The sequence below is a fragment of the Akebia trifoliata genome, chromosome 3, assembly GCF_017979445.1.
Source record: "Akebia trifoliata isolate Shusen 1 chromosome 3, ASM1797944v1, whole genome shotgun sequence".
Classification (NCBI taxonomy): Eukaryota; Viridiplantae; Streptophyta; class Magnoliopsida; order Ranunculales; family Lardizabalaceae; genus Akebia; species Akebia trifoliata.
This window is the reverse complement of record NC_141377.1, coordinates 53,276,032-53,301,343: the sequence shown is the minus strand read 5'-3', so window position 1 is coordinate 53,301,343 and position 25,312 is coordinate 53,276,032. Positions and strand designations below refer to the sequence as shown.

At 36.1% G+C, this 25,312-nt stretch overlaps 2 protein-coding genes across 3 annotated transcripts; one reads left to right on the top strand and one right to left on the bottom strand.

Moving 5' to 3' along the window:
* Positions 1–209: 209 nt before the first annotated feature.
* On the bottom strand, positions 210–3,001 carry LOC147407946 (abscisic acid receptor PYL8-like). Its single transcript, XM_086436746.1, has 3 exons — positions 2,763–3,001; positions 1,943–2,158; positions 210–735 (listed from the first exon to the last, which is right to left on the bottom strand). The coding sequence occupies exons 1-3, from the start codon at positions 2,913–2,915 to the stop codon at positions 529–531; spliced, it is 576 nt and encodes a 191-aa protein (XP_086292872.1). The 5' UTR covers positions 2,916–3,001; the 3' UTR covers positions 210–528.
* A 3,697-nt stretch (positions 3,002–6,698) lies between these two features.
* LOC147407945 (uncharacterized) lies at positions 6,699–24,861 on the top strand. Of its 2 annotated transcripts, none has more exons than XM_086436744.1 (9): positions 6,699–7,799; positions 13,790–13,978; positions 15,872–15,964; positions 16,069–16,251; positions 16,349–16,451; positions 16,562–16,747; positions 17,828–20,259; positions 23,103–23,677; positions 24,275–24,861. In XM_086436744.1, the coding sequence occupies exons 1-9, from the start codon at positions 7,569–7,571 to the stop codon at positions 24,276–24,278; spliced, it is 3,996 nt and encodes a 1,331-aa protein (XP_086292870.1). In that variant the 5' UTR covers positions 6,699–7,568; the 3' UTR covers positions 24,279–24,861. The 2 variants fall into 2 exon arrangements, with proteins under 2 accessions (XP_086292870.1, XP_086292869.1); XM_086436743.1 differs by having other exon boundaries at positions 6,700–7,799; positions 24,297–24,861.
* Positions 24,862–25,312: the final 451 nt, after the last annotated feature.

Sequence of the window (25,312 nt, the reverse complement as noted above, 5' to 3'; positions counted from 1 at the left end):
CTTTTAGGGATGAAATATTTGGGATCTCTTTAATCCTATTTGGTACCATGATGTACAATTTTATTAATTGGTAGTGTTATAAGTGAAAGTTTCCTTGCAATAAAAGTTCTTATGTTAAGTGGTGGTATATACAATCCACTCAACCAAGAAGTGCAGCAACCAGAGATTCACTCTACAACTACAACATCAACATCAACATCAAAACTCAATTAACACCAAATCTTCGAACCTTAGATATTTACAATCACAGAGTAATACAGAACAACAGGAAGAAACCCAGGAAAACCACATATAAGGAGAACCTAGTCTTTTCTTTTATTTCCCCCACTTTGAGCTACTAAAAACACAGGAAAGATAGAAGAAAAGAAAAAAAAAAGACAAAAAACAAAATGAAAGACAAGAGGGTGTCCAGAAGATTGAAAGAAGAGCTATACTACCAATCTATCTGGAATGTATTCGAGATAATGAAAGCCTCAGAAGAAGCTTCATCTTTGGGTGAGATCAGATCCTCGACCCATTTCCCTGAAATTAGCTATCAGTTCGATACTGCATTGCATGTCGCTCTGAGACGTCAGACAGTGATTTAAGGTTGCATTTGATCATGGTCTCAACAAAGTAGCATGTTTCATCTTTGGTGTTCCCATCGGGCACATCTACAACATACGACTCAATCACCAGAGTCCCAGGTCTCCCGTCAACGAACTCTGGATGGAGGGTGAGAATTGAGGAATAGTTCTGCAAAAATAAGAAAATTATATAAGAGTTGGACTGGTATTGGCTAATTACATGATTAGAGCAACAAAAATACTAGAAATCTAAATGTAGGATTAAACCTAGGCCACCCATACCTGCTTGTGTGACAAAATTAGCATCGTGGGTTCAAACTTGAAACATTAACAAACAAAACCAAAGGTGTATTATTACAGAATCCGTGTCTTAATTTTTGTTTAGAGGAATAACTCCCTTCCCCAATTGTGTTGTACATATGTCATGAATTTTGTAGGACTGGACGATGACGTCAGTGTGTCACTATTTTATGTGTTAATTTTTGGCGGACATTTTTATTTTTCCTCCATCCTCTCCCAATCATCACCAATGGACACCATGGTAACCAAATTCAGAATCGACAAGGTTAGTTTCATAAAACTTTAGTTAATTTGGGATAATTTCGGACAGAGGGATACGCCGGAAAAAATATCAAACAGCGGAATAGAGTAAAAAAAGTTGCCGATTTTTCTTGATCAGCCAATTTTTCGTAGACCCCATTTTCAACTAATTTTTACCAAAATTAGCTAAATTTTGTGACTATGAAGACACATGGAAGAGTTACAGACAGGAAAACAGAGGAGGGGGATGAAATTCTATGGGAACAAACCCTCCCAAAAAAAAAAGAAGAAACAATTGGCTGCAAGCAGTTAAGTAACCCAATATTTAGAGAATTTGTCATCCCAACTGTGTAAATAACCTAGGCCCAATAAATTATTTTTCAGTTGAGTTCTATAGTTAATCTGACAAAATCTTCATAATGTTCACAATGGTCATGCAATCTGAATGTGCTCACAATTCTAACTGCAAAATTGAGTTCAGTTTCCATAGAATTTTTAAGATAAAAATACATATTTTCCATTTTAGATTAGAGGCCAAAATCAATACATGTTCCATTAGATCTTCAGTAGGTATGAACAAAATGAGGGGGAAAAAACATTATTTCAAATAATATGTTATATTTGAAATGATTTCAGTTAATCTATTAGGCACAAAAAGTTATCAAATTCAAACAAATGCCACCACAAATTAACAGGATTACACGCAAATACTCTCAAACGTCAAGTATCTTCAACGAATCTCACAAGAATGAACAAAAAAATTCGAGCTGAAATTGGAGAACCAACAACTGGAGAAAGAAAATAACAAAGAACAATAAGAAGATGAAAGCTCCGACCTTTAGCCTGTGATCTCCACCAACAATCCTGAAACCTAGGATATGCTCGTTCTCGTCTAGAAACTCCAACCTTTCTGTGCTGGTCGTAGCTGGAAGCCCCGATCTAACGTTAACTTCTCTAACACTCCCAATCACGAGGTCGCCCTGTACGCTGCACCTACTAACAAATGGCTTGTATTTCTGAGGTTGATCGAACCTCCTAACCAAAGACCAGACCTGAAGCGCAGAACCATACAGGAAGTCTGAAAGCAAGTAAATTTCATAGAAACCAAGAGAAACTACAAAGAATTCAAGTCCGAATTCGCCTAAATCAGGCTATCAAATTTAAATCCAAGTCTTCCGCAGAAGAAACCACCAGAAACTGCGAATTCAACTTGAGACGACTTAAGTGAAAAATCTCTTCTTTCGTAGAATTGTTTGAAAACCAGAAAAATCTCCCAATACCTATCACCTCACCTTATTTACTCGAAATTCCATCTAAACTCAAAAAGTTTCTCATTTAAACAAATTTGATAACAAATTAAACTGATTTTTGCCATTTTATACTCCAATTGAAGTAAAACCGGACAAATCGGAGCTCTGGATGATTAAAACAGCAAGAAACAGAATCAAATTTAATTGAAAGTGAACAGTTGAGCAATTAAAGTTAAAACACTAATAATCAAGCTGATCTACTCGGAAATCACCGGTTAAAGATCGAAAATCCACAAATAAAACGGCAGAATTGTTAAATTCCAACGCAGATCTGATCACCAAACTTCCTAAAACTTGAGAAAACTTCAAAATCAAACAAGAACATAGCAATTGATTGAGATCTTACAAGATGAATTGGAGCTTTGATGTACAAACCAAGAGCCGAACTGCACTGGTTCTCTCTCGTTTCATGCACGTGGTGCCTGAATATATACTCAGATTCCATCCTGTCACCTCCATTAAAGTTCATGGCGAGAAATCTTCTCACGGATTCAACCATCAACGAAACCCTAATCGCCCTCTCTCCCTCTCTCTCAAGAACTTCCAAAGCCCACCGCCATTTCGATCGCGAGACCGACAAAAAGATAGGGGAGGCTTGTAAGTTGCGGAATGGATTACACGTGTCATGGCTCCAAAGGCGGGTTTTCCTACAAATTTTTTAGAAAAACACTGAACTGACTTTCTTCCAAACTGCTCTCAACACTGCAGTGACGAGTCTGTGTGTAGAGAACCATAGATTTTATTTTTTATCTCGAGGAAAAAAAATCTATGGTTATCTTCACACTAATACTTCAGCGTAGTGTCGAAGAAAGTCATTTTAGAACAATTTATTTTTTTATCTTTTTCTGCACAATTTTGTCTTCGAAGATGGGATCTGGAATAGGACACATATTTTTCTGGAACAATCAGTGCCACGTAAGCTCTCGTGCACCATTTTCCCTGACAAGTTAAAGACCCTCATTATGTACGCTATTTACGTTAATGCTATGAAGTTTTTAAATGGCGAAATTATCCTTGAGTCAGAGACTTATTTACTTATCCAGTTTGGCTTTTGTGCGGCACGAAGAGTTTTGGGATATTTAGGCGATTAATTAGATGCTCGATCTGGCACTTCGCGAGCTACCATATTAAAGGATCATACAATAATTGAACTGCTTTGACCGTTTTGAACTATATACCTGGGATGAAGATGATATAACTCGTCACTTTAAAAATCATCCGAGTCAGCTTGTATGATAGAACTCGAAGTCGCTCAGTTGACTCAAGAACTTGTTGACAACCTCAGAAAGTATTTAATATCGAATTTTGGACTCAACTACATATAGGGGACTGTCCCCTTCTATTTTAACGGGTCCCGACTATTTATTTGGATGAGAGTCGTATTGGAGGAACATTGAAAATGACATCGTTTCCATACATTGGTGTGCACACAGAACGATAGATGCTTCTCACTCATATCTTGATGAAAAGCATTTATGATTTTGTACACACATCCACGCTAACAATGTGTGAAACTATGTCAATTTGAATGGTACTACAACATTTTTCTTTCGATAATAAAGAGGCTAGAAGATGTGTGAGCGACCAGGGATGCCAACCTTTTTAAGTGACAATGTTTACAAATCTAGAAAGATTTGCCGAGTTGACTTGAAAACTTGCTGAGTTGATTTGATAACTCTCCCATTAATCACATTAGAAACTTGAGAAGTTATGTACAGTAACTAAAAATTTTCCATTCACATTTTTGAAATTGCAATATTTACAACTTTTTTATTTATTGAGAAACTTGTTTTTAATGAGTTTAGTAATTCGGTGCTAGTAAGATTTGAACCTAAGTCGTTAGTATCATCACTTAAAGACTTTACCAACTAAGTTAGTCGGTACATTCATGTAGGAGGTACATTACTCGAGTAAAAAAAAATATGAAAAGAAATACAACCAAACTATAGATATGAGATTAGTGAAAATATAATTAGACGACTGATTTTGATTTAGACAATGATTGTATTTTAAAAAGTTGATTAACTTATTTTAAATTGTAAAAGAGGATATTTTGTTATTTTCTTGTGAAAGTAATGATTTGTTTTTTTGTCGATAAACTTATTATCAATAATTCAATTTAAGAGTCTAAACATGTATATATAAGGGAATACTAATGTTCAATACCTCATGAAGATGTTAACATTCTTCAACACTTGATTTTTTTCATAATACTTATATTCATTTCATTTTTTTAGTAAAAAAATAGAGGTATGTTGATCTTTTATATAAGCATTTATAGTGTAAAAGACAAATTCACCATTGTTTTTTTTTACTAAAAGACGAAATTAAGAAGGGTATTATTGAAAAAAAAAGTTTTAAGTAATGTTAATGCCCCCACGAAATCTTATACATTAGCATTCTCCTATATATATATATATATATGTTGATGGGAAGTTGACTCAAATGTATGGTGTAATCACCCAATGATTTTACCAACTAGAAGGCACCTACAAAATAATCAAGGAATTGTAAAATAAAAAGGAATTTAGACAACGATTAAGTTGATATTTCTGTCTGATTGCAACATCCATACATGAAAAGTAAATGTATGATATATATATATATTATTGTCACACCAACTTTTACTTACAGCACACCAATTGTGTGCAATTATTTGATGAGTTACATAGGAATTAATGTGGCATTATTCAATGTTGTTGTGGCAATAGCAGCTATCTAAATATATTCTCTATTTATTGTCACACCAACTTTTACTAACACCACACCAATTGTGTACGATTATTTAGTGATTTACATAAGAATTAGTGTGGCATTAGTCAATGTTGTTGTGGCAATAGCAGCTACCTAAATATATTCTCTATATTTTACTTTATTTTACTTCCCTATTCTTATTCCTAATGCTTGCCGGATTCACATAAAAATCATGTTTGATGATTCTAACTTTTCTATAAAAAAAAACAGACAAAATCTACCTCATTTAAAACCAATCTACTTTGATCCTCTTAACCTCAATATTTACTTAGAAGTAGAAAATCTGGAGTTGGATGGTTAATTCAATTCAACCTTTTTATATGGCCAATATTTTTATTTTAAAATGGACTAAGTTTTAATAAAGATAATCATCATAATTTTTTCTTCTTTTTCTAACGGTAGTCATTGTAAAGTTTGTTGTACAATGGTCTATTTGTAAATAGTCTTTACAAATTGTAACATTTATAAAATTAACATTGGACAACTCTTATTTTTATTTTACTAAAAATATTTTGATTTCCACAAATAGAAACACTTGAAATGCATTCATTGAAATACCGTTGTCAGGACAAATGCATTTTATGGAAAAATACCTCAAATTTACTGTTTTTTTATTTATTTCCTTTTTGATTTGAGACATCTAGACTGCTTAGAGCACCAACCAATCATCGGGGCACGTCCACTCCTCCACCCCACCAAGTATTTTTTGGGATAAAGGGGGGATTCGAAACCAAGACACCCACTCTGACACGGTCTTGGCCATCTTATTAACCCTTAGAAGGTTCAAAGTTATTTTTATCGTTGTACATTTTATTATTCTTTAAGAGAATTTTTAAATATAAAATTACTATCTTATTATACATTATATTTTAATTATTTTAAAATGTAAAATAGATTTACATCCAGAATATTCACCGTCTCTCGTAGGAATATTCAACAAATCCGTAGGATCAGATAACAACACTTGATAGAAATGCTTGAATCAAATTAGTTTTGAAGTTAATTTTATGAAAATTCTTTCATGAGATCCTTAAGTGGTTGATTCATTGGCTCATCAATAAAATTAGTAATTTGTCCTCTCAATTCATGTTTTAAAATTGGGTGGCCTTCTGACTTAGAGAGAAAAAAAAAATCTTTGATGAGCCCATTGACCCATCATGGGTAAGTTGACGAACATTTCATATAGTGGACATCAACCATGCTCTCCATGTTTAATATCAAAGTATTTTCTCCAAGATTACAACATTGCACACATTTTGTCCTGTTATAGCCCTACACAGATAAAATCGCTCTACTTGATCATTCATAGCCGTTGAAATTAAATGATCTAATCCAATGGTTTGAAATTATCAATCAATCTATTACTGTAGATCAATGGCGGATAAAATATTAATGTGATCAGTGTGACCTAATATATTTTACACGTGTCAGTTTTTGGATTACTACATTGGCACAAGGTCCAATAGATCGTGCGCGTGGGTTATAGCGGGTAACTTCTCAATTCCCCATCACGAACTACCGTAATTCAGTAGTCCTCATTTTCATTTCTCTCTCTCTGTCCCTCTCTTTCTCTTTGTCTCTCTCTCTCTCTCTTCGTTCGTTCTTTTGTATTTCGATTCTCTCACCTCCGCACATTCCTTCAAAAATCCCCTAATCACAACTGATCAATCTCCCAAATCAGATTTCGAAAGGTCTAAATTCTTCTGCAAAAACTCGTTTTTTTCTAAGGTCAGGTCTATAATCGACTCTGTTCTTGCATCTTTCGATCTAAACTTGTTGTTTCCTTCACAAATTGTCGACATTGAAGTAATTTTTATATTGAATTATTGGAAGTTTTGTTTTTTAATCATTAAGGTTCGATTGAATTATCGTGTTCATTACGAGTTCGTTCTCCACAGGTCTTTGATCTTGTCGTTTCTAGGGTTTCTGTTTCGGTTTCTAGGTTTGTTTTTTTTAATTTATTCTCCATATCTTGTTGTGGCGATCCGAACGATTAGAGTAGTTGCTGTAACAGGGTTAGAATTTGGAGTTTTGGTGTTTTAGGTTGAATTTCGTTGGTGGTTCAAGTTTCATTTTTTCGTAGTTTTTGTTTCAAAGATGAAATGCCCGCATCCAAGCTTGTATATTGATCCTCCCTTGTTGTGATTTCTCCCAAAATTCGATAATATTGTAGCTACTTAGTGTTTGTAAGTTATGTATTGAGGGGTTGAGATCTGAATTTCGAGACTGGTAGAGTCGATTTTCGATTGAAATATTTTCACATGCAGATGTCAAATTGAGGGTCTCATAGTGTCTTAGTTTTCCTCAAAATTGGGTCTTATTGAATCACGTCGGGCCTCTGTGCTTTCTCCCAATTTCTTTCTTAGAAGAGGAAGGGTTAGCTTTGGCTTAGTCTTGCATGGGTGATCATGAGAACTGGGTGCCGCCTACTGGCCTTCTGCTCAATGGCCTTTTGCCCAATGAAGCGGCTTCGGTGTCTCGAGCACTTGATCGAGAGAGATGGTCGATAGCCGAAGAGAGAACGGCAGAGCTGATTGCTTGCATCCAGCCCAACAAACCTTCTGAAGAGCGCAGAAATGCTGTTGCTGATTATGTGCAGCGGCTCATAATGAAGTGCTTTACTTGTCAGGTGGCATATCTTCTCCCGTTACTAAATGTTGTCAATTAGGCATACTTGTTTTCAATTAGACATTTTTGGACAAATTATACAAAAGACCACTGTTTGGCTGAGTAAGGCTTATAATTGGTCTTATCTAAACTTGTATCCATATCTCTTAACAGTTTTTAAGATGTCTTTCTTGAGTAACATGAGGCAGCTCTTAGTTGTAAATAAATAATAATGTCTTTTCATATGTTTTTTACATAGATGTTTGTAATCATGAAAGTGGGTATATTACGGAGACAATAGTTTTAGGTCTTGCATCCTTTCTATTCCTATATTATGTGGGGAATTTTAGTCATGCCGCCCCCTCCCCCCATCCCCTTGAAATTGGTGAGATCAGGTTTATCCCTTGTAAAATGTAAGATAAGGTTTAATATCCTTTACTGAAAGTCAACATCCCTTTTTGTTGATGAATGAAGGGTAAAATTTTGATTTTATTCAAAATACCCCTCAAGAACTTAAATAACTAAATTAAAATTTTAACAAAGTTACTTCAACAACAAAAATGAGCGTTGACTTTCGGTCAAGGGGGGAACCTAATCTTGCATTTTGCTGGGAGTAAACCTAACATGACCAATTTCACAAGGGGGATATCCCTAAAATTCCCTATTTTGTATACACTCTATAACAATAAAACCTTAGATACTTGGTGTGGATAATTCTTTCAACTCATGTTTCCAATTGGCTAAGGATCATGTGGCTCGCCAAACATCATGCATCCCCCCGGTTCTATGAGGGAATGTGCGACCCACTTGTAAGGCTTCATACACCTTACCTTGAAGGCATTAGTCATTACCACTTAGAAGGCATAAAGCATTACACAGGAAGGACCCATGGTTTAAAATATCTCAATGTATGGTATGTGGGCATGTGCGACCCACCTGTAAGGCTCATACACCTTACCTCGAAGGTATTAGTCATTACCTCTTAGAACTCATAAAGCATTACACTGGAAGGACCCATGGTTTAAAATGTCTCAATGTATGGGCCAATTTATTGGTATCAGCTAAGATTGATACGAAACATTGACCCTGAAACATTAAATGTTTTGGGTATGTATCAGATTGTGTCGAATATAATGACCGATATCGTATTGATTTTTTCATTAATTTGATACGATATTTTAAACCTTGGTAGGATCAAATACTAAAAAGAGTTGCAAGGCAATATCCCTACTACAGCACCTACACCCGAACACCTTAACAATGTGGAAGTCTTGTTAGATCGTCCAAAGGAATACCCATCATTCACTTGTTAGGTTCATGCTTGACACATACATAGGACCTGTACAAGCATCTGATTTACTGGTCTGTCTAATGACAGAGCCTAACATTTGAAATGATCGTTATTGAAAGGATGGTGGTCACAACGAATGGTGCCATTGACATTTATCCTTCATCTTCTTTTGTAAATATTTGGGCCCTCAAATTCAAATGGAGGATTTCTAGAAGAAAAACTTGGAAGTTACTCCCCTCATCTTGTTGTTCCCTCTCCCTCTTTGATCTTTCTTCTTTTCTTTTTGATAAGTATAATAGAAAAAAAAAGAGTTCAAGAAGACCTACCTAAAATACAACAAAAGGGCTAGTATCTAAGTTGATCCTTTTACCACATCCTCCATAAGATTGGTTTAGGCAAACTTTGGAGCACCTCATTCCTCCAATTCATTATGCCCGTGATCAAGATCTTACCCACTCGATAACCACATGTTACACTAGTTATTAATCAATTATCCCTCTCCCCTGAAAAAAATTTAAATTAAAAACAATAAAAAGATTTTTGGGTTTAATCCCAACTTGTAAAAAAACAATTTTGAATCGGTGATGACCAAGGTTTAAAATCTTGTATCATTTCAATATTTTAATATTTTCAAAAACCGAAATGATATCGATAGATTTTGATACATTATCGATACATCCCATACATTAGAAAAGTAAATCTTCTAGAGGAGACCGAGATCAAAGGGCATGCCATTAGTTTGAAAACACAGGGGTATCTCATATTTACCAAAACGTGGAGGGGTTATGTAAATACGGTTATGTGGTTGATCATTTCACTTGAGTTTTTATGGGGTTTATGGTACTATAGATGGCTAGGAAAGAGGTCAATTTTAGGATGAGCTAGATGATATTATAGGATTATGGGAGCTTCTCAGTGAAGAAAGGAGGCAATTGGGTATTGAGGAATATTGTTGAGTGTATATTTTCCTCCACTCTCAGGTGTGTCATACCCTAGTTAATTCCCATGACCCTCTTATATTCATAGTTCTCCCCTTCTCCAACAGATCGGTCTTTTGGGGTAAATGGTTTGACAACATGGTATCAGAGCGCTAGGTTCATATAGGTCATGGGTTCGAATTCACCCTTAAGGGTGAAGGGGAGTGTTGAGTGTATATTTTCCTCCAGTCTCGGGTGTGTCATACCCCAGTTAATTCCCATGACCCTCTTATATTCATAGTTCTCCCTTTCTCCAACAGATCAGTCTTTTGGGGTAAATGGTTTGTCAACAAATATGATAGACTTTTTAGAGTTTTAACAATAGAAATATGCATTTGGATGCTCCATGCAAGGACTTATACACATGGACCAATAATCAAGTCGTCCTGGCCTATGTAGGAATAGGTGGCACAATGTTGCAACAACTGGGATTAAAGGGATGGTTGGGCTTCGTTTTCGCAAGAAGCTTAAAGCTTTTAAGGGGATTTTTTATATGGAATAGAGAGAAGTTTGGGAGAGTGGATGTGAAGAAGAAAACACTTCTTAGTGTAATTGCTCGGATTGATGAAAAATTGAAAGAAGAAAATGTATCTATGGAAGATCGGAGCTCCTAAGAGTATTTAAAACCAAATTCTGAAAGTTGGTTAAATTAAAAGAGACAAGTTGAAAACAAAAATATAGAATTTAATGGTTGAAAGAAAGAGACGACCGGTCCCCTATTGATGAATCAAATCACTCAAAAGAAAGTAATTTCACCGCCCTTCTTTTTTGCAAGGGCAAATGAATATTATTTTAAAATGAAGGGTGGTGGGAATGGTTTAGCTCAGTTAACAACAATACCAAATCCTTCCACGGAGTTGTGAATGGCTGGAAGGAAACAAATTTCATCTCTCGTATCCAGATAGATGGCATCATGTAGAAAGATGAGGAGGGTATTAGGGTATGGGTAATGATTTTTTATTATTATTTTATTTAGTACCTCATTCATAGTGTCAACTCTATAACTAGTCTTAATTTTGGCACATATAAAGTGATATGGATGGAATGCCCCATCTATGAGGAAGAGGTCATCAAAGCTTTGAAGAGTTTGGGAATGAGACCCTTGGTCTGGATGGATTTAACATTTCATTGTTCAAGCATTGTTGGTATGTCTTTGGGCTAGAACTTATGAAAATAGAGATGGAATTTTAGGATGATAAATACTGAGATATCATTTGGCAAGAATTTATTGAACTCCATGGAATCTCGGGGTGATAAATACCTTGGTAATTGTTCTTACATTATCTTTTTCGCTCCTTATCCTAAAGAATTTGTGGGGGAGGAATTATTTATAGACCTATAAACCTGATCGGTGGTTTATACGTGATCCTTGCTTAAGTGTTGGTCCTTAGTATTGAAGCGATCATTCCCTTGCTGATCTTAGACGAACAAAGAAGCTTTGTGATAGGAAGACCAATTGTGGTAAATGGTTCTCCCATATGTTATTTTATAAGCTCTAGGGGCCTAAGAGAAGGTGACCCTCTCTCTTTTCTTATTCATGGTTGTCATGGAAAATCTGGGGAGAATGATTTCAAAGCCGGTAGTGATTACTGATTGATGATCAAAATGGTTTAAGAATTAACACGGAAACACCGGTAATTTCTCATTTGCAATTTCCAGATGGTACCTTGATATTTATATATCTGTCCTATCACTATGTAAGAATATTTTAGAGGTCTCTTACGTTGTTTCTGAACTTATGCCAAGTCTGAACAAATAAATTTGAATGTTGAGAGAGAGACATTCGTTAGGGTTCTTTGGGAGCTATAAATCCCCAGTCATACCCTGACGTCGTTTATTCTAAGAAAAAGTATAGAGAAGAAGATCAATAGAGGAAGGAGGAGAGGAACTTACCACAATAGTAGTGAGGGTTGGTAGAAGGAGGAGAAATAATGAAGGGAACTTCGCTGGTTGAAAGCAGAGAGATTTGGTAGCAATACATTCGACTGACAGATAGAGTGATGTATGGAGTGGAGCTGTTTAATCTTTTACAACAAATGGAGTGACGTATGCAAAATAGAGCTGGTCAATCTATTACAAACCTAGGACGATTGAGAGATAGAGTTGACGTATGGAGAGGAGTAAGAGTGATGTATGAAAAATAGATCTGATCAATCTATTACAAACCTAGGACGACTGAGAGATAGAGGTGATGTATGGAGAGGAGTAAGTTGATCTCTTACAAGAAATTAGAGGGTGGGAGTTGATAAAAATTTAATAGTGAGAGGGTTTTAAGATAATTGGTGCTGATGAGGGTATTTTCATCTGAAAGTCATGTTTAATGTAGCAAATGGTCCATTTTGGCCATCATGTTCAAGTGTAGAATGTTTGGTCATTATAGTGTTTATGTGAAATTTCTATGCTAATTTTCCTTATGATAAAATACGCAAGTCCAGAAGGACCATTTGACTCCTATTAGGCCCTGCAAAATAACATTTAATTGCCTTACACTATTAGTGGAACCATAAATGCATCTGGAAAAGACTAAAGCCTTGAAAGAGCATAGTTTGGAATTCTTACTGCTGATTTGGATTGGAATAAACTTTTGAGACCTTTCACATGTCATCCTTAAAACCCATACACTTTATGCTCTTATCCGAGTCTTTAAGCGAACTAACAAAGTTTTGTTCTGTGTATGCTTCATTTTTCATCGAGAAAGTGGTACTGTGTTCACTGCTTTTCTGCCAAGCCAAAATTATTCTAAGTTATAACTCCCTTCAATGTTCTAAAGATTGTTAAACATTCTCTAGTTCATTTCTCTTCAGCATGTTTCATTTCCTGAGAAATGTAGAAGATTTATGTTTTTCTCATCCTTTTATCGAAGCTGTCACCCCATTGAGCTGGTAAAGTCTGTGACTGGTGATATGACCGTCCTGGGAGAAAAACCCTACCTTCACCAACTCACCTATTAAAAAACAGGGCTCATCTTTTTATGGCTAGCCAAAAGCAACTACTCAACATTGGCCTTACCAAATGCCCTTTATAGGATGGAAGTCCATATAATTAGTTTCTTAAAAATCCCGCCTCAAGATGGAGTGCAAGGTCCTGGCCTTGTGGCCTATGCCTCAACCTGTTTTTGAGAGGTTTATACCTCACCCAGCTGAGGTTTAATCCTCAAAGCTTGAGGCATGAGGCATGAGGCGCAAGTGAAGCTTAAGCTTTAATTTTGTAGGTACACATACAAGGTGTCAAACGCATTTAATTTTTCCATTCTTTTCCAAAGTATCCCTACTGTTTATCATTTATACCGAAACAACTAGTGAATATGATTTAAATAATGAACCATTGGCAATCAGTAAGTACTAGATTGTCATTGCCAATATTTTCTTCCTTAATGGTACACTTACATCTTGCACGAATGCCTTGTGAAAAATTAACGGAAGTCTTATACACATTTTTTAAAGGGGATTGTCGATCTGATTTATTTTAACTATTTACAAAAGAAACGTCTTTAGACAGAAACAAATGGAGGAACAGGATTTGTTCAGCCACCCAAATTTTTGGGATCAGACTTCGATGATCATGATGATAATAACAATTATTTTCAAAAAAAGATACCCTGTAAAGGACTTCATTCGACATCATAGACGTATCAAATCACACGTTATTAACTGAATAAGTTGGATACAATGTTAGGTGACGAATTTTAACTTATTGGTTTGCTTTCCAGTTCCTGTCATTATTTATCGTCTTGATTGTTTACAGGTGTTCACCTTTGGGTCTGTACCTCTGAAAACCTACTTACCAGATGGGGACATTGACTTGACTGCTTTCAGCAAGAATCAAAATTTGAAGGATATATGGGCTAACAAGGTTCGTGATATGCTTGAGAATGAAGAGAAGAGTGAGAATGCTGAATTCCGCGTAAAAGAGGTTCAGTACATTCAAGCAGAAGTATGTCTTTCTTAGAACTCTTAATGTCTTCAAGCATTAAATGTCTTATTCTCTTGCACTTATTATTTCCTCATTTTCTAATGTAGTTTCCAACATGATTATAAGTATAATTAAACGGTATGTGTTCCTTGTTTATATATGCTGGTGTATTTTATGGACACTACAATGCTGACAGGGTCGAGAGACAATGTCCACAGCAAATTAGTCATGGTTATTGTAACCATACTGTGTGTTGTGTCTTCATGATGAGTTCTAATTATATAAAGGCAATTTTGAATTGTGTTTTTGTTTGTTCTTGTCAAATCTTGAAATAGGAAATTTATAATGTGCCTGTTAGGGAACTTCAAAATTCTTTTTAAATATTTGAGGGCCCTTTTTTCCTTAAAATATAATGAAGAAAAACAAATTAAAAACTAAAACAAATGAGCCATACTTGTCTGAAGAGCTATGTTATCATGCTTTTTTATGTGGAGAAATGCATGGCAAGAAACATATTACAAATTTGTTTAATACTACAAAAAATGTTAAAAATTTGCTTAATTTGTTAAAAAACAAAAACAAAACAAAAAAAACCAAAAAACTACCCTGGCATTCTTTCTAGTAGCATTTAGGTCTTGGATGACCCAAAAGCACAAAAGTAAGGATCATTGTTTTCACATGAACATGTATCTGTGATTTGGTCAAAATATAATATTTGAAAGAGTCAATGAATTCTCTAATTAATCATAAAATATGTATCTTACCTAAATCATAGATTTGTGATAAATGAAGGATTTTTATCTAAAGGAATTCTGACCTAAGTTTCAAATCGTGGTGATCATAAAATTATGATTTTAAAAGCATTGCCTTCTCCATTCATTTTTAATTGCTTTAACTGTGATGAAAATGGAAGGTTTAGAGGATTTCATTTCTTTAGAAAGCTTAAACATAAACCAAGAAGCTAGAGAAGTTGACAAAAGTTTGCATAAATATTCACTTTTCTTTTATGTATCTTAAATACTAGACAATGCTAATAGGACCATATGCCATTGTAGTTTCTGTTCCTAGATTTTATACCATCAGGGATTTGTTAGAACTTGGATTTTACGATTTTCTTTGTTAGTAGAACTCTTCATTTGATTGTTAGGAGAAAAGTGGGACAAGCTAAGAAAGATTGGAGGGGGTGAGGAGCCTTATTTGAACACCAAAAAATGCAGACAACCAAGAATTTAACAGAAAACATTATCAGGATGATTATTCATGTTTATATACTGGAAACTATTACAATAATCTTCCCTTATCAACCCTCTGTTTTCCTCGGCAAACATGTGGTGACCTTTAATATGAGAACTGCCAGAGCTACTCACCTGTAACAACGGAACAAAGTTAAACCCTACTGAACTTGGCTGTTACTTGTCGTCTGATCGTAGCATCAGATCAAAGCCTTTTAACTTGGTCATAGATTCTTTGCAGACAATTCCAGGAATCCCCATTCTACGTCTAGAATCTGTGCACTCATTTGCAATCAAAATACCATCCAACATTTGTGTATCCCTAATATATTCAGTTGAAATTAGTGAAGAAGTACATAATGTCTTCTCTATGTTCTTGCAAACACAACTAACGAGACCAATGGGTTGATGGCCTGAAATGTTGTCCACTCCTCCCGTGTTGTAAGGGTTATAGTGATAATGTGCTGTTTGAGAAATAGCCTAGGTAGGCCTCATTTTGGAATTTTGAATCACTTCTATGAAACCAGGACCTGCTATAACTTGGCTGTTCCCAACTCTTTATCCCTGCCGATACTACTAATCATTTTTTCTTGCTTATATGTTCACGTCCTTTTGTTCTACAATATTCTTTTGACACTGCTTACCATACCAAATTTTATCATTTTATTTTATCCATTTGCAGGTGAAGATAATAAAGTGTCTTGTGGAAAACATTGTGGTAGACATATCTTTTGACCAGCTTGGTGGGCTATGTACCCTTTGTTTCCTCGAGGAGGTGAATTGTTGATATCCTGAGTACATGATTCCAAAACATTTTGTCTGAAGTAAAACACTCTTTTTGGTTGTGTTTTTGCTAACAATTTTCCCCATGTTCTATAGGTTGACCATTTGATAAGTCAAAATCATTTATTCAAGCGCAGCATAATATTGATCAAAGCCTGGTGTTACTACGAGAGCCGTATATTGGGTGCTCATCATGGACTTATTTCAACTTACGCCCTCGAGACATTAGTTCTATACATATTTCACGTCTTCAACAATTCCTTCGCTGGACCACTGGAGGTAACTATGGTTCCATGCTTTTCAATTTTTGTTTTGTTTATCAAATTTTTGTTTTATTCAACCTTCCCTCTGAAGATCTCATCTTGTGTATTTGCAGGTACTTTATCGTTTTCTGGAATTCTTCAGTAATTTTGACTGGGACAACTTTTGTGTTAGCCTCTGGGGTCCAATACCCATCATCTCACTTCCAGATATGACAGGTCTACATGGATTCATTAATTGATCTTTATTGCATTTCCTGACTGAGTGTCCTTCCATAGGAGATATTTAGCCAATTTACCATCTCTGCTTTTATTGAAATATCTTACAGCGGAACCTCCTCGAAAGGATAGTGGAGAATTATTACTCAGCAAATTGTTCCTTGATGCTTGTAGCTCAGTATATGCTGTTTTACCTGGAGGCCAAGAAAATCAGAGCCAACCCTTCGTTTCTAAGCATTTTAATGTTATTGATCCTTTACGCATTAACAACAACCTTGGACGTAGTGTTAGTAAAGGTATTTGATTCTGAACTCAAGAATGGTTCTGTCCTCTTTACGCATTGTTTGTCCATTTTTTTTAGGTCCTATATGCATTATGTTGTCTTGCACTTTGGAGTATTGGATGCAGGGCTGGTGATGCCTACCAAAGAAAAGGACTAAAATTTCTTAAGTCTGCCATGAATTTCAACTTTAGAAGGTTCTAACAAGAAATATACATTTTGAGCTCCATTTCCACTCGAAGTAACAAAAAGTCTGTCAAGCATGGATGCCATAGTATCAACTCTTCCTGTAGCAAGGTTTAAAATCTTGTTTCAAGCTCAATGTTTTGGTCAAGAGAAAAACGGAAATGGTCTCGAAACGTTCAATGATTCAGGTCCAATGTTTCATGCAAGTTTCAGTCAGAACTGGAATATTCTGCCAAAATATTCCTGAGAAAAAAAAGATTCCTTCTCAAGCCCAGATTCTATGCTATGTCTCCTTGCTGCTCAACAAAACAATTGCTAAAACAAGAGGGAATTTTGAACCATGTTCGTAAGGGAAATAAAAAAGATTCCTTCTCAAGCCAAGATTCCATACTTTGTTTCCTTGTTGTTCAACAAAACCATTGCTAATTGGAGCCCCCTTTAGATCAGATAGGGTATAGACAGAAGGAAAGAGAATCCCACACCGGAAGTCCTCCTAAAATCTGATAGACAAGCATGATATTTGGACAAAGTGAAAATATATTGAAGTTAAAGAATATTGAAAATTTAATTCTTCTTTTATTCTTGGTGAGTTAAGAGTATTTATATTGAGTTTGATATTGTTAATGAGCAAAGATGGTGAAGTAAGCAAGTAGACATTAGGTGATGAACTGATTAAGCTTTCCTCGTGTTGTGGCTTTGAAAGTACAAAAGTGAAAACATGTAAATCAGTGACTAATACATAAACATGCCGGTTTAATTTGTGTATATGTGTTTGTATATCACTATGAAAGGGTTTATCTGTCGTCTGAATTACTCTTGACTGCTTTTCCTGTGGCTTGTAATTTAATTTGGATGGTCTCATATCTATTTTCTTGCCCATTGTTATAATTGGTGTTTATATTTTCTTCAGGTAATTTCTTCAGGATACGAAGTGCCTTTGCATTTGGTGCTAAAAGATTAGCTAGGTTACTTGATTGCCCAAAAGAGAACCTTATAGATGAAGTCAATCAGTTCTTCACGAACACATTGGGAAGACATGATAGTGGTTGTCGTCCTGATGCACCTAGTGCTGATCTATGGCGTTTGCGATCATTAAACTCAGATCATGTTGATGGGTCTGAGAATTTGAAGAACTATTCAAGCAGCAAGAAAAAGAATCAGAATTCTACTGCCCATGAATCTGTTACTAAAGGGACTCATACTTTGCATGGTACCCGTCCCTTGGAACGCATGTCTAGGACAACTCATAGCCAGAGAAACCATGGAAACCTAACAGTTTCCATGGTATCCAATCAGGTTGTACAAAATATTAGTTCTAGTGGAAGTGTATCTACTGACAAGGGTCATAGAAGTAGTAGACCAGATTACTTGATGAATGAAGTGCAGGGCAGGTATTCGTTTGCAAGGACACGTTCTAGTCCCGAGCTTACAGACACTTCCACCGAGGTTATTACTCGAGGTAGGCGTAACAGAGTACCCGAAACAATAAAAAGCCAGATTGCTTCTTCTAGGTCTGATTATAGCTGGAGGAAGAACTTGGGCTCTGAAGTTTTGGAAAATCGTAGTGCAAGATCCTCAACTGATGATTCATCATCTACGAAGCATGACCCATGTCACCGAAGTCTTGATACTGCTACCGATTCAAACATTACTTCAAATGGTTATCATGATGAAGCTGACTTGGGTGCCGCAAGGGAAGAGCTTGCTTCTGTTACTGAATCACTGGATATGTATCAAGAGGAGCAAGACCTTGTGAACATGATGGAATCTTCCAGACTCCATGGTTTTGGTGGCCAGGTTCAGATGCCAATTAATTTTGCTTCCCCTCACCCACCTCATCCAATATCACCTTCTGTTCTAGCTTCAATGGGTTTTGCCAAGAAAAATTTGGTAGGGATGGTGCCCACAAATATCCCCTTTATTGACCCTACGTGGGGCTCAAATATGAAGTTTTCTCCAGGTCTTGTTTCTTCACCGCTGTCCCAGTACTTCCATAGCATTGGATTGGCTTCAAATCCCAAAGAAATGATTGAATCGAGTAATGAGAATTCAGGTTTGACAGAAGTGAACGATCATGGTTTCTGGCACAACCAGGATTCTGGTTCCACCAGAGGCTTTGATGCCGATGATGAAAATTTCCAGATGCTACAATTGGACGACAAGCAACAGCCAAGTTCGGTAGGGTTTAACTTTGTTCCGTTGTTACAGGCAAGTAGCTCTGACAGTTCTCGTATGAAAGGTCACCACATTTTGGTCGAAGACAACAAAGGGTTGATAAGGGAAGATCATAGTAATAGTTTCCAGTATATAAACAACGGAGGAAATGAGGATTACTCTACAGACCGAAGTTCGAGTTTGAGATACTTATCTACTTCACAGGCGAGTTCTGTAAGAAGCAAAGCATCTTCTGAAAGTTCCTGGGATGGAACATCTGTGAAGGTCTCTAAGTTAACAAGGGACAAAGACAAACGGGGTAGAAGAACATCTTCATCTACTGTCCATGGAAAAGGTAAGAGTGGGCGGCAGTATGAGGGTGCATCAGTTGATCATGGTTCGTCACAGACAGATGATGACAATAGAGACTGGATTCCACTCTCGACTATGGGCACCGAAATGGCAGAAAGAAGCACGGTGGGACCTACATCTGTGGCTTCCCTGCATAATTGGGGCCATCAAATAGCTAGCTATGAACCGACACAAATGAGTGCATCAGATACAGTGATACCCATTGCTCCTGGGCTTGTGGCTTCTGGTTCAAGGCAAAAAGCAATGGATAATTCTGGCGTGATACCCTTTGCATTTTATCTCGCAGGCCCACCAGTTCCATACCTTACAATGCTTCCGGTGTACAATTTCCCAGCAGAAATGGGGAATTCTGAGAGATCCACAAACCATTTTGATAGGGAGGAGATGCCGGATTCAGCAAAGAGCCTTGATCAATCAGAGATTTTCAATAATTCTAGTTCTACAAAATTTACTCCTTCTGTAGATCTTTCTGAGGATCCCAAATCTGACATTCTTAACAGCGACTTTGCCAGCCATTGGCAGAATCTGCAGTATGGACGATTATGCCAAAACCCACAGTATCATAGGCCCTTGATGCATCCATCTCCTGTCATGGTGCCACCTATGTATTTACAGGGTCATTCCCCATGGGATGGTCCTGGAAGACCTCTTTCGGCCAATGTGAACATCTTCCCTCAGCTCATGAATTATGGCCCTCAATTTGTTCCCGTTGCGCCACTTCAGCCTGGTTCTAGTAGGCCAGCTGGTGTTTATCAGCGTTATGGCGACGAAGTCCCTAGATATCGTGGTGGAACTGGGACCTACTTGCCAAATCCTGTAAGATAAAACAATCTTTCACAAGAACTTGTTAATTTGTGTATTCGACTTAAATAATCTGTTACCTGATTTTTTTATTGTAGAAGTGACGTAGCGGAAGCATGTGAATCAATAGATTCGATAGATTGTGTTCAATGGAACACTCAAAATCAATTCGAATCAATAGATTCAATTGATAAACAAGCAATAGCTTGAAAGAAAATAAAGCATAAAGTTAAAAGGTAATTAAGAAAGAAAAGATAATTCAATTTATATTGATAATTATTAATTTTCGGATTGTGAGCTCCTTATATAGATAATCCCATCATAACAACTTAGAAATATTCGAAAATACTAAAAAGTAACTTTCCTAACTTATCTATAATATAATATCAACTTTCTAATCCTATTAGAACTCAAATTGGACACTTCTAAGCACTTCTAATTATAGTCTAAATAATAAAAATCAATTTAAAACAAAAATAGAAACTAATAAGGGATTAGATTCCTAACATAACTACAAAATAGAAATCCTGCTAGAATTAGAAATATAAATAAATTCTAATAGAATTAAGAAATTACTTAGAATTGTAGATGTCCTACATCAAGAAAGCTGGGTGTGATATGTTTGACATGTTGGAAAACCTTTGTGATCTATATTATGTCGCACATACTTGGTCATCGATTTGTATCTGACACTTGTTATCAGTATTTTCAAAGGCATGTGAAACTTATGCCTTGAGAGCGCCTCAAGGTGGGATTCATTGAAAACTCCCTAGGTCAAGAAAGAAACGTAAATACAACCAAAGCATGTGCCTTATACCAGAAGGCATACACCTTAGTGTGAACGTGTCCAAGGCGTACACCTATTAGCCATGGTGTACACTTCACATTAATTTCAGTTTTTAAAACTATATATTAATCAAGAGTTTCTTCTCTATTCTTGTTGTTATTCTATTGTTTCTTGTCTTCTACTATTTCTTTGTTTCAGTTAGCATGAGCATTTAGAAATAAATTCAAATATAAAATAAAAAGTTGTTGAATTGATTTGATTTACCTATCAAAAAAATAAAAATTTATTTGGTTTATAAATATTTTTTTTGTAGTATTCAGTATTATGCATATAAGTTGTTGAAAAAATAGTATTTAGTTTCATTTTGCAATATATATATATATATATATATATATATATATATAGATATATATATATATATATAATAATTATTTACAGTAAGAAAAATTCCCAATCATTTAAATAAAAAATATTCCTTTCTTGTTTAATGATTGATATTAATATTTTATAGGGTAAATTATGCTTTCACCCCCTGTGATTTGGCATAGTTATATGTCGACCCCCAACGTTTTGATAATTGCACTTACCTTTCCTATAGTTATCCAACAAACTCACTTAACCCCCTTCCATCTACTTGTCGTCAACCAAACAGTTGAAAAATGATTTTTTACTTTTTATAAAGACTATTACCCTTTTTAAAATGTTAATTCTTTTTTATATATATAAAAAATCCTTGTGAAAAAATGTGCTCACGCATAAGGCTAAATGCTTAGAGATATTTTTATAGTTTTAGAATTTAATTTTTTTGTATGAAGAAAGATAAGATGAGAGGGTAAAATAGTAAAATAACATCCATGGTCTGTGAAAGGGGAGGTAAGTGCAATTGTCAAAACGTTAGGAGATCAACATAGAATTATGCCAAATCATGGGGTCGAAGACCCTATTTTATATTATTCTTGATGTTGGAGTGGATTTGAAACTTGAAATTGTGAAATATATGATGGCTACTATAATTTTTCTATTTTTCAATATTAATCATTTATATATTTTATATTATTTATTTAAAAATTTTATGTATGAGAGGCTTACGCCTTGAGGCCCTGGCTAGCTGAGCAACTTGTCTAATGCCTCAGCATCTGGATTTTTTGCTTGTTACGATGCCTTTTTTTTTGTTACAATGCCTTTTGGATGAGCCAAAGCCCCAAAAGCATACTTCCTCTTGATCCAGACTTCGTTCAAAAGTATTTTTTCAGATATACAGAAGAGTGATGGTAACAAAACTTCATGCCTGAGAACTGCCCTTGTATGGTTGCCACACCAACGATGGTACCAAATTCATCTGGTAGTTCATGTACTTGGTGAAAATCGTATTGGCAGATATATTACCCACTGCATTTGGTAACCAGTCATCTAGGCCTCGGGGGTTTCTTTAGAGTTGATTTGGCAGTTAAGGAAGGCTGTTCCAGCATGTTCTGAAACCCCACTTGATTTTGTTAACATTTCACCCAAAAAATAATATGGGTAGTTGTTTGGAATCTTTTTCATGGGGAAAAGTAAGCTTAGAAGTCAGAACAGATGGTTTGAATTCATCTATTTGGCTTGTAGCTAACCCTAAGGCTGATCTGTTGTCTCAGACAGTTCAGATGACAATATGTGTCAACATTAGGCATAGGGCATGCTTTAATGCATTACTTATGTACTATATTGTTCTACAACAAACTGAAACACAGTGAAGACTGGGAGTGCTGTATATTCTTTCCTTTAAAGAACAACTAAACCACACTTGGTTTTTTGAGACTTGAGACACTCAAGTTCTGATGTTGAAGGCTTCTGTGGGTCAGTGCCTGTTTATGTGCATGATGGCATACAACATATAGGTTTCAGATTTTCTTCGATGCTAGTTAAATATACTGTTATGTGTATTTTTGCTGGTTTCTATTAGTTCAATTTATAATTTTTGGGGGCTATTGCCTATCAGTTTGGAGACTCGTCGTTGAAATTTATTTTATTTTTAAATTAGGCTTTTATATTTTGCTAGCTTCAATAGAGGTTTTGTTTTTGAATTTCTCAGAAGCCTTCTTTCAAGGAACGCCAATCTTCAAATACCAGAAACCACAAAGGGAATTACAACTATGAGCGGAATGAACACAACAGGGACAGAGAAGGAAACTGGAATAGTAACTCAAGACCACGGGCAGCCGGACGCAACCACGGTCGCAGCCAAACCGAGAGAGTGAGTTCAAGGTCGGACCGCGTAACTGCAAGTGGCAGCCGAGCTGACAGATCATGGGATTCATACAGGCATGACTCCTTCCCCTCACACCACAGTCCATTTGTCTCCTCAAACTCCACGCACAGTGGTTCTGTCAATGTGGCATATAGCGTGCCGGCCGCGAACTCCAATGGTGTTTCTACAAGCGGACCTGTTATGATGTTGTACCCTTATGATCGTAACCTTGGTTATGATTCACCTGGGGAGCAGCTTGAGTTTGGCTCCCTCCGACCAGCACATTTCTCAGATATGAGTGAAGTTTCACATCTTGGTGAAGTAGACCCACCAAGGGGTGTGTATAAGCAGCAAAGTTTTCAAGGAGGTTCTCCTGCAAACTCTTCACCAGATCAGCCTTCTTCGCCCCAACATCGAAGGTAATAACTCTGAAGTTTTTCCAAAATAAAAGCTTTGACAGATACCAAGGATGTTAATATGCCTGACCAGAAACGCACCAACCACAGTTTTCGAAGTGACACTGATTTTCTTTCTGCATGGGGTTTTATAATAGAATAATTATAAGAAATGTTTGGGGGTGGTTATTTATTGAGGACCTGTTTCCCTTCCGTGCTTTTGGCGGACATCTTTAGCAGTCTTGGACCTACAGCTTGATTGTTGCATTGTAATGCAACTTTGAGGTCGTGGATTCAAGTCCAGTTTACCTACCCTAAAAAAAATAACAAAAATTACGCGTATCATACAGAATCAGATGGCCCTACTATCTCCCACATTCTGTGGATCTTATGTGATTAGCTAGATGGTTGGGGGACATTTGGTCGTATTTTCCTCCTCTGTAGGGCCAGGGCTTGAACAAGATTCCTCTTTTTTGTTTCTATGTATTTGGAGTTAATTTCCTGAGAGGTCCTTTGTTTTTTTTTTTTTTTTTGTTTTTTTTTTTAATATTTTCATTAATTTCTTGCCAGTTCTTCATTGTAAACACTTGTCATACTGTTAATGTATTATTATATTAACAGGTGAATTCGATTATTTTTCCAGATTGGCAGCTCGGAGGAATTCTCAATTGAAAGATGAAGATTTTCCACCTGTCCTTTCAAAACCAAGGAGGTAACGATGGTGGGGAAAACTACATGGAAGAAGACTCGCCCATTACCAGGCCTTGTTCACACACACTTCACACTCTTGAAAGGGAGTTGGATCTGTTGCTTCAGTGGTTTCTGTATCTTTCCCTCATGTAAGTCGACATCCTTTCAAGCTTAGCATGGTGTTTGTATATACACTACAAGGTCAACATATTAACCTACACCCATTTTACAAGGAAGGTTTCTCATCATTCAGTTTTTTGTTTTTTTAGGGTTTGACACTACATAATTGCATGGTTTTAGGATTCTCTCAGGTTCAGAAGGTAGGGTTCTCAAGTTCAGACTTTGTTTTACATGTACTATTATGGATTTAGATTCATTGCCCACTAGTGTTGACTGTAACCCTTCAATTATTTCTTCTTCTTTCTTTTTTTTTTTTTTTTTCCCCTTTTTGAATGTTGTTATGTAGCCTATCACTGTCCAATATAAATTAGATTACAAAGATTTTCAATTTTTCCTTCTTGATAAAAATACACTCATAATTTTCCTATTAATGTAGTTTAGGGAGTATTCGACTACCATTTGGATAATGAGATAATCATTAAACCCTTTGCAGTTTATATATATAGCCAAAGTTGTCCATTAAAAGTGGTTTACAAATTTTCAATAATTTCTAAACCATTTTTTATGGGGTTAGAAGTTACAGATTGGACTGATTTTTGTGAGGATCTTCTCATCATAGAGATCATGTGTAGGATAAGACGTGTTGGCTGCAGAACTTGACCATATATGTATGTTTGTGTTTATCGTGGGTATACCCACCCTTCAAGTGAGACTAATCCCACGGTCAGACATACCACCCCCTCAAAAAGTCCTACATGCAACTGATTTGAGTGGAGGGTGAACCAGAACCTGGAGGGTGGCCTCAAGGAATCCATAGTTTTGTGGGGTTTCCAACACTTACCTACCCTT

Excerpts from the sequence above, each read along its gene's own strand:
- LOC147407946 (XM_086436746.1), bottom strand. The coding sequence starts at position 2,915 with ATGGTTGAATCCGTGAGAAGATTTCTCGCCATGAACTTTAATGGAGGT. Across the intron at positions 2,159-2,762 it reads TCAAAGCTCCAATTCATCTT|GTCTGGTCTTTGGTTAGGAG; the intron begins GTAAGATCTCAA and ends TCTGCGCTTCAG. Across the intron at positions 736-1,942 it reads GTGGAGATCACAGGCTAAAG|AACTATTCCTCAATTCTCAC; the intron begins GTCGGAGCTTTC and ends TTATTTTTGCAG.
- LOC147407945 (XM_086436743.1), top strand. The coding sequence starts at position 7,569 with ATGGGTGATCATGAGAACTGGGTGCCGCCTACTGGCCTTCTGCTCAAT. Across the intron at positions 7,800-13,789 it reads TGAAGTGCTTTACTTGTCAG|GTGTTCACCTTTGGGTCTGT; the intron begins GTGGCATATCTT and ends GATTGTTTACAG. Across the intron at positions 20,260-23,102 it reads GGACCTACTTGCCAAATCCT|AAGCCTTCTTTCAAGGAACG; the intron begins GTAAGATAAAAC and ends TGAATTTCTCAG.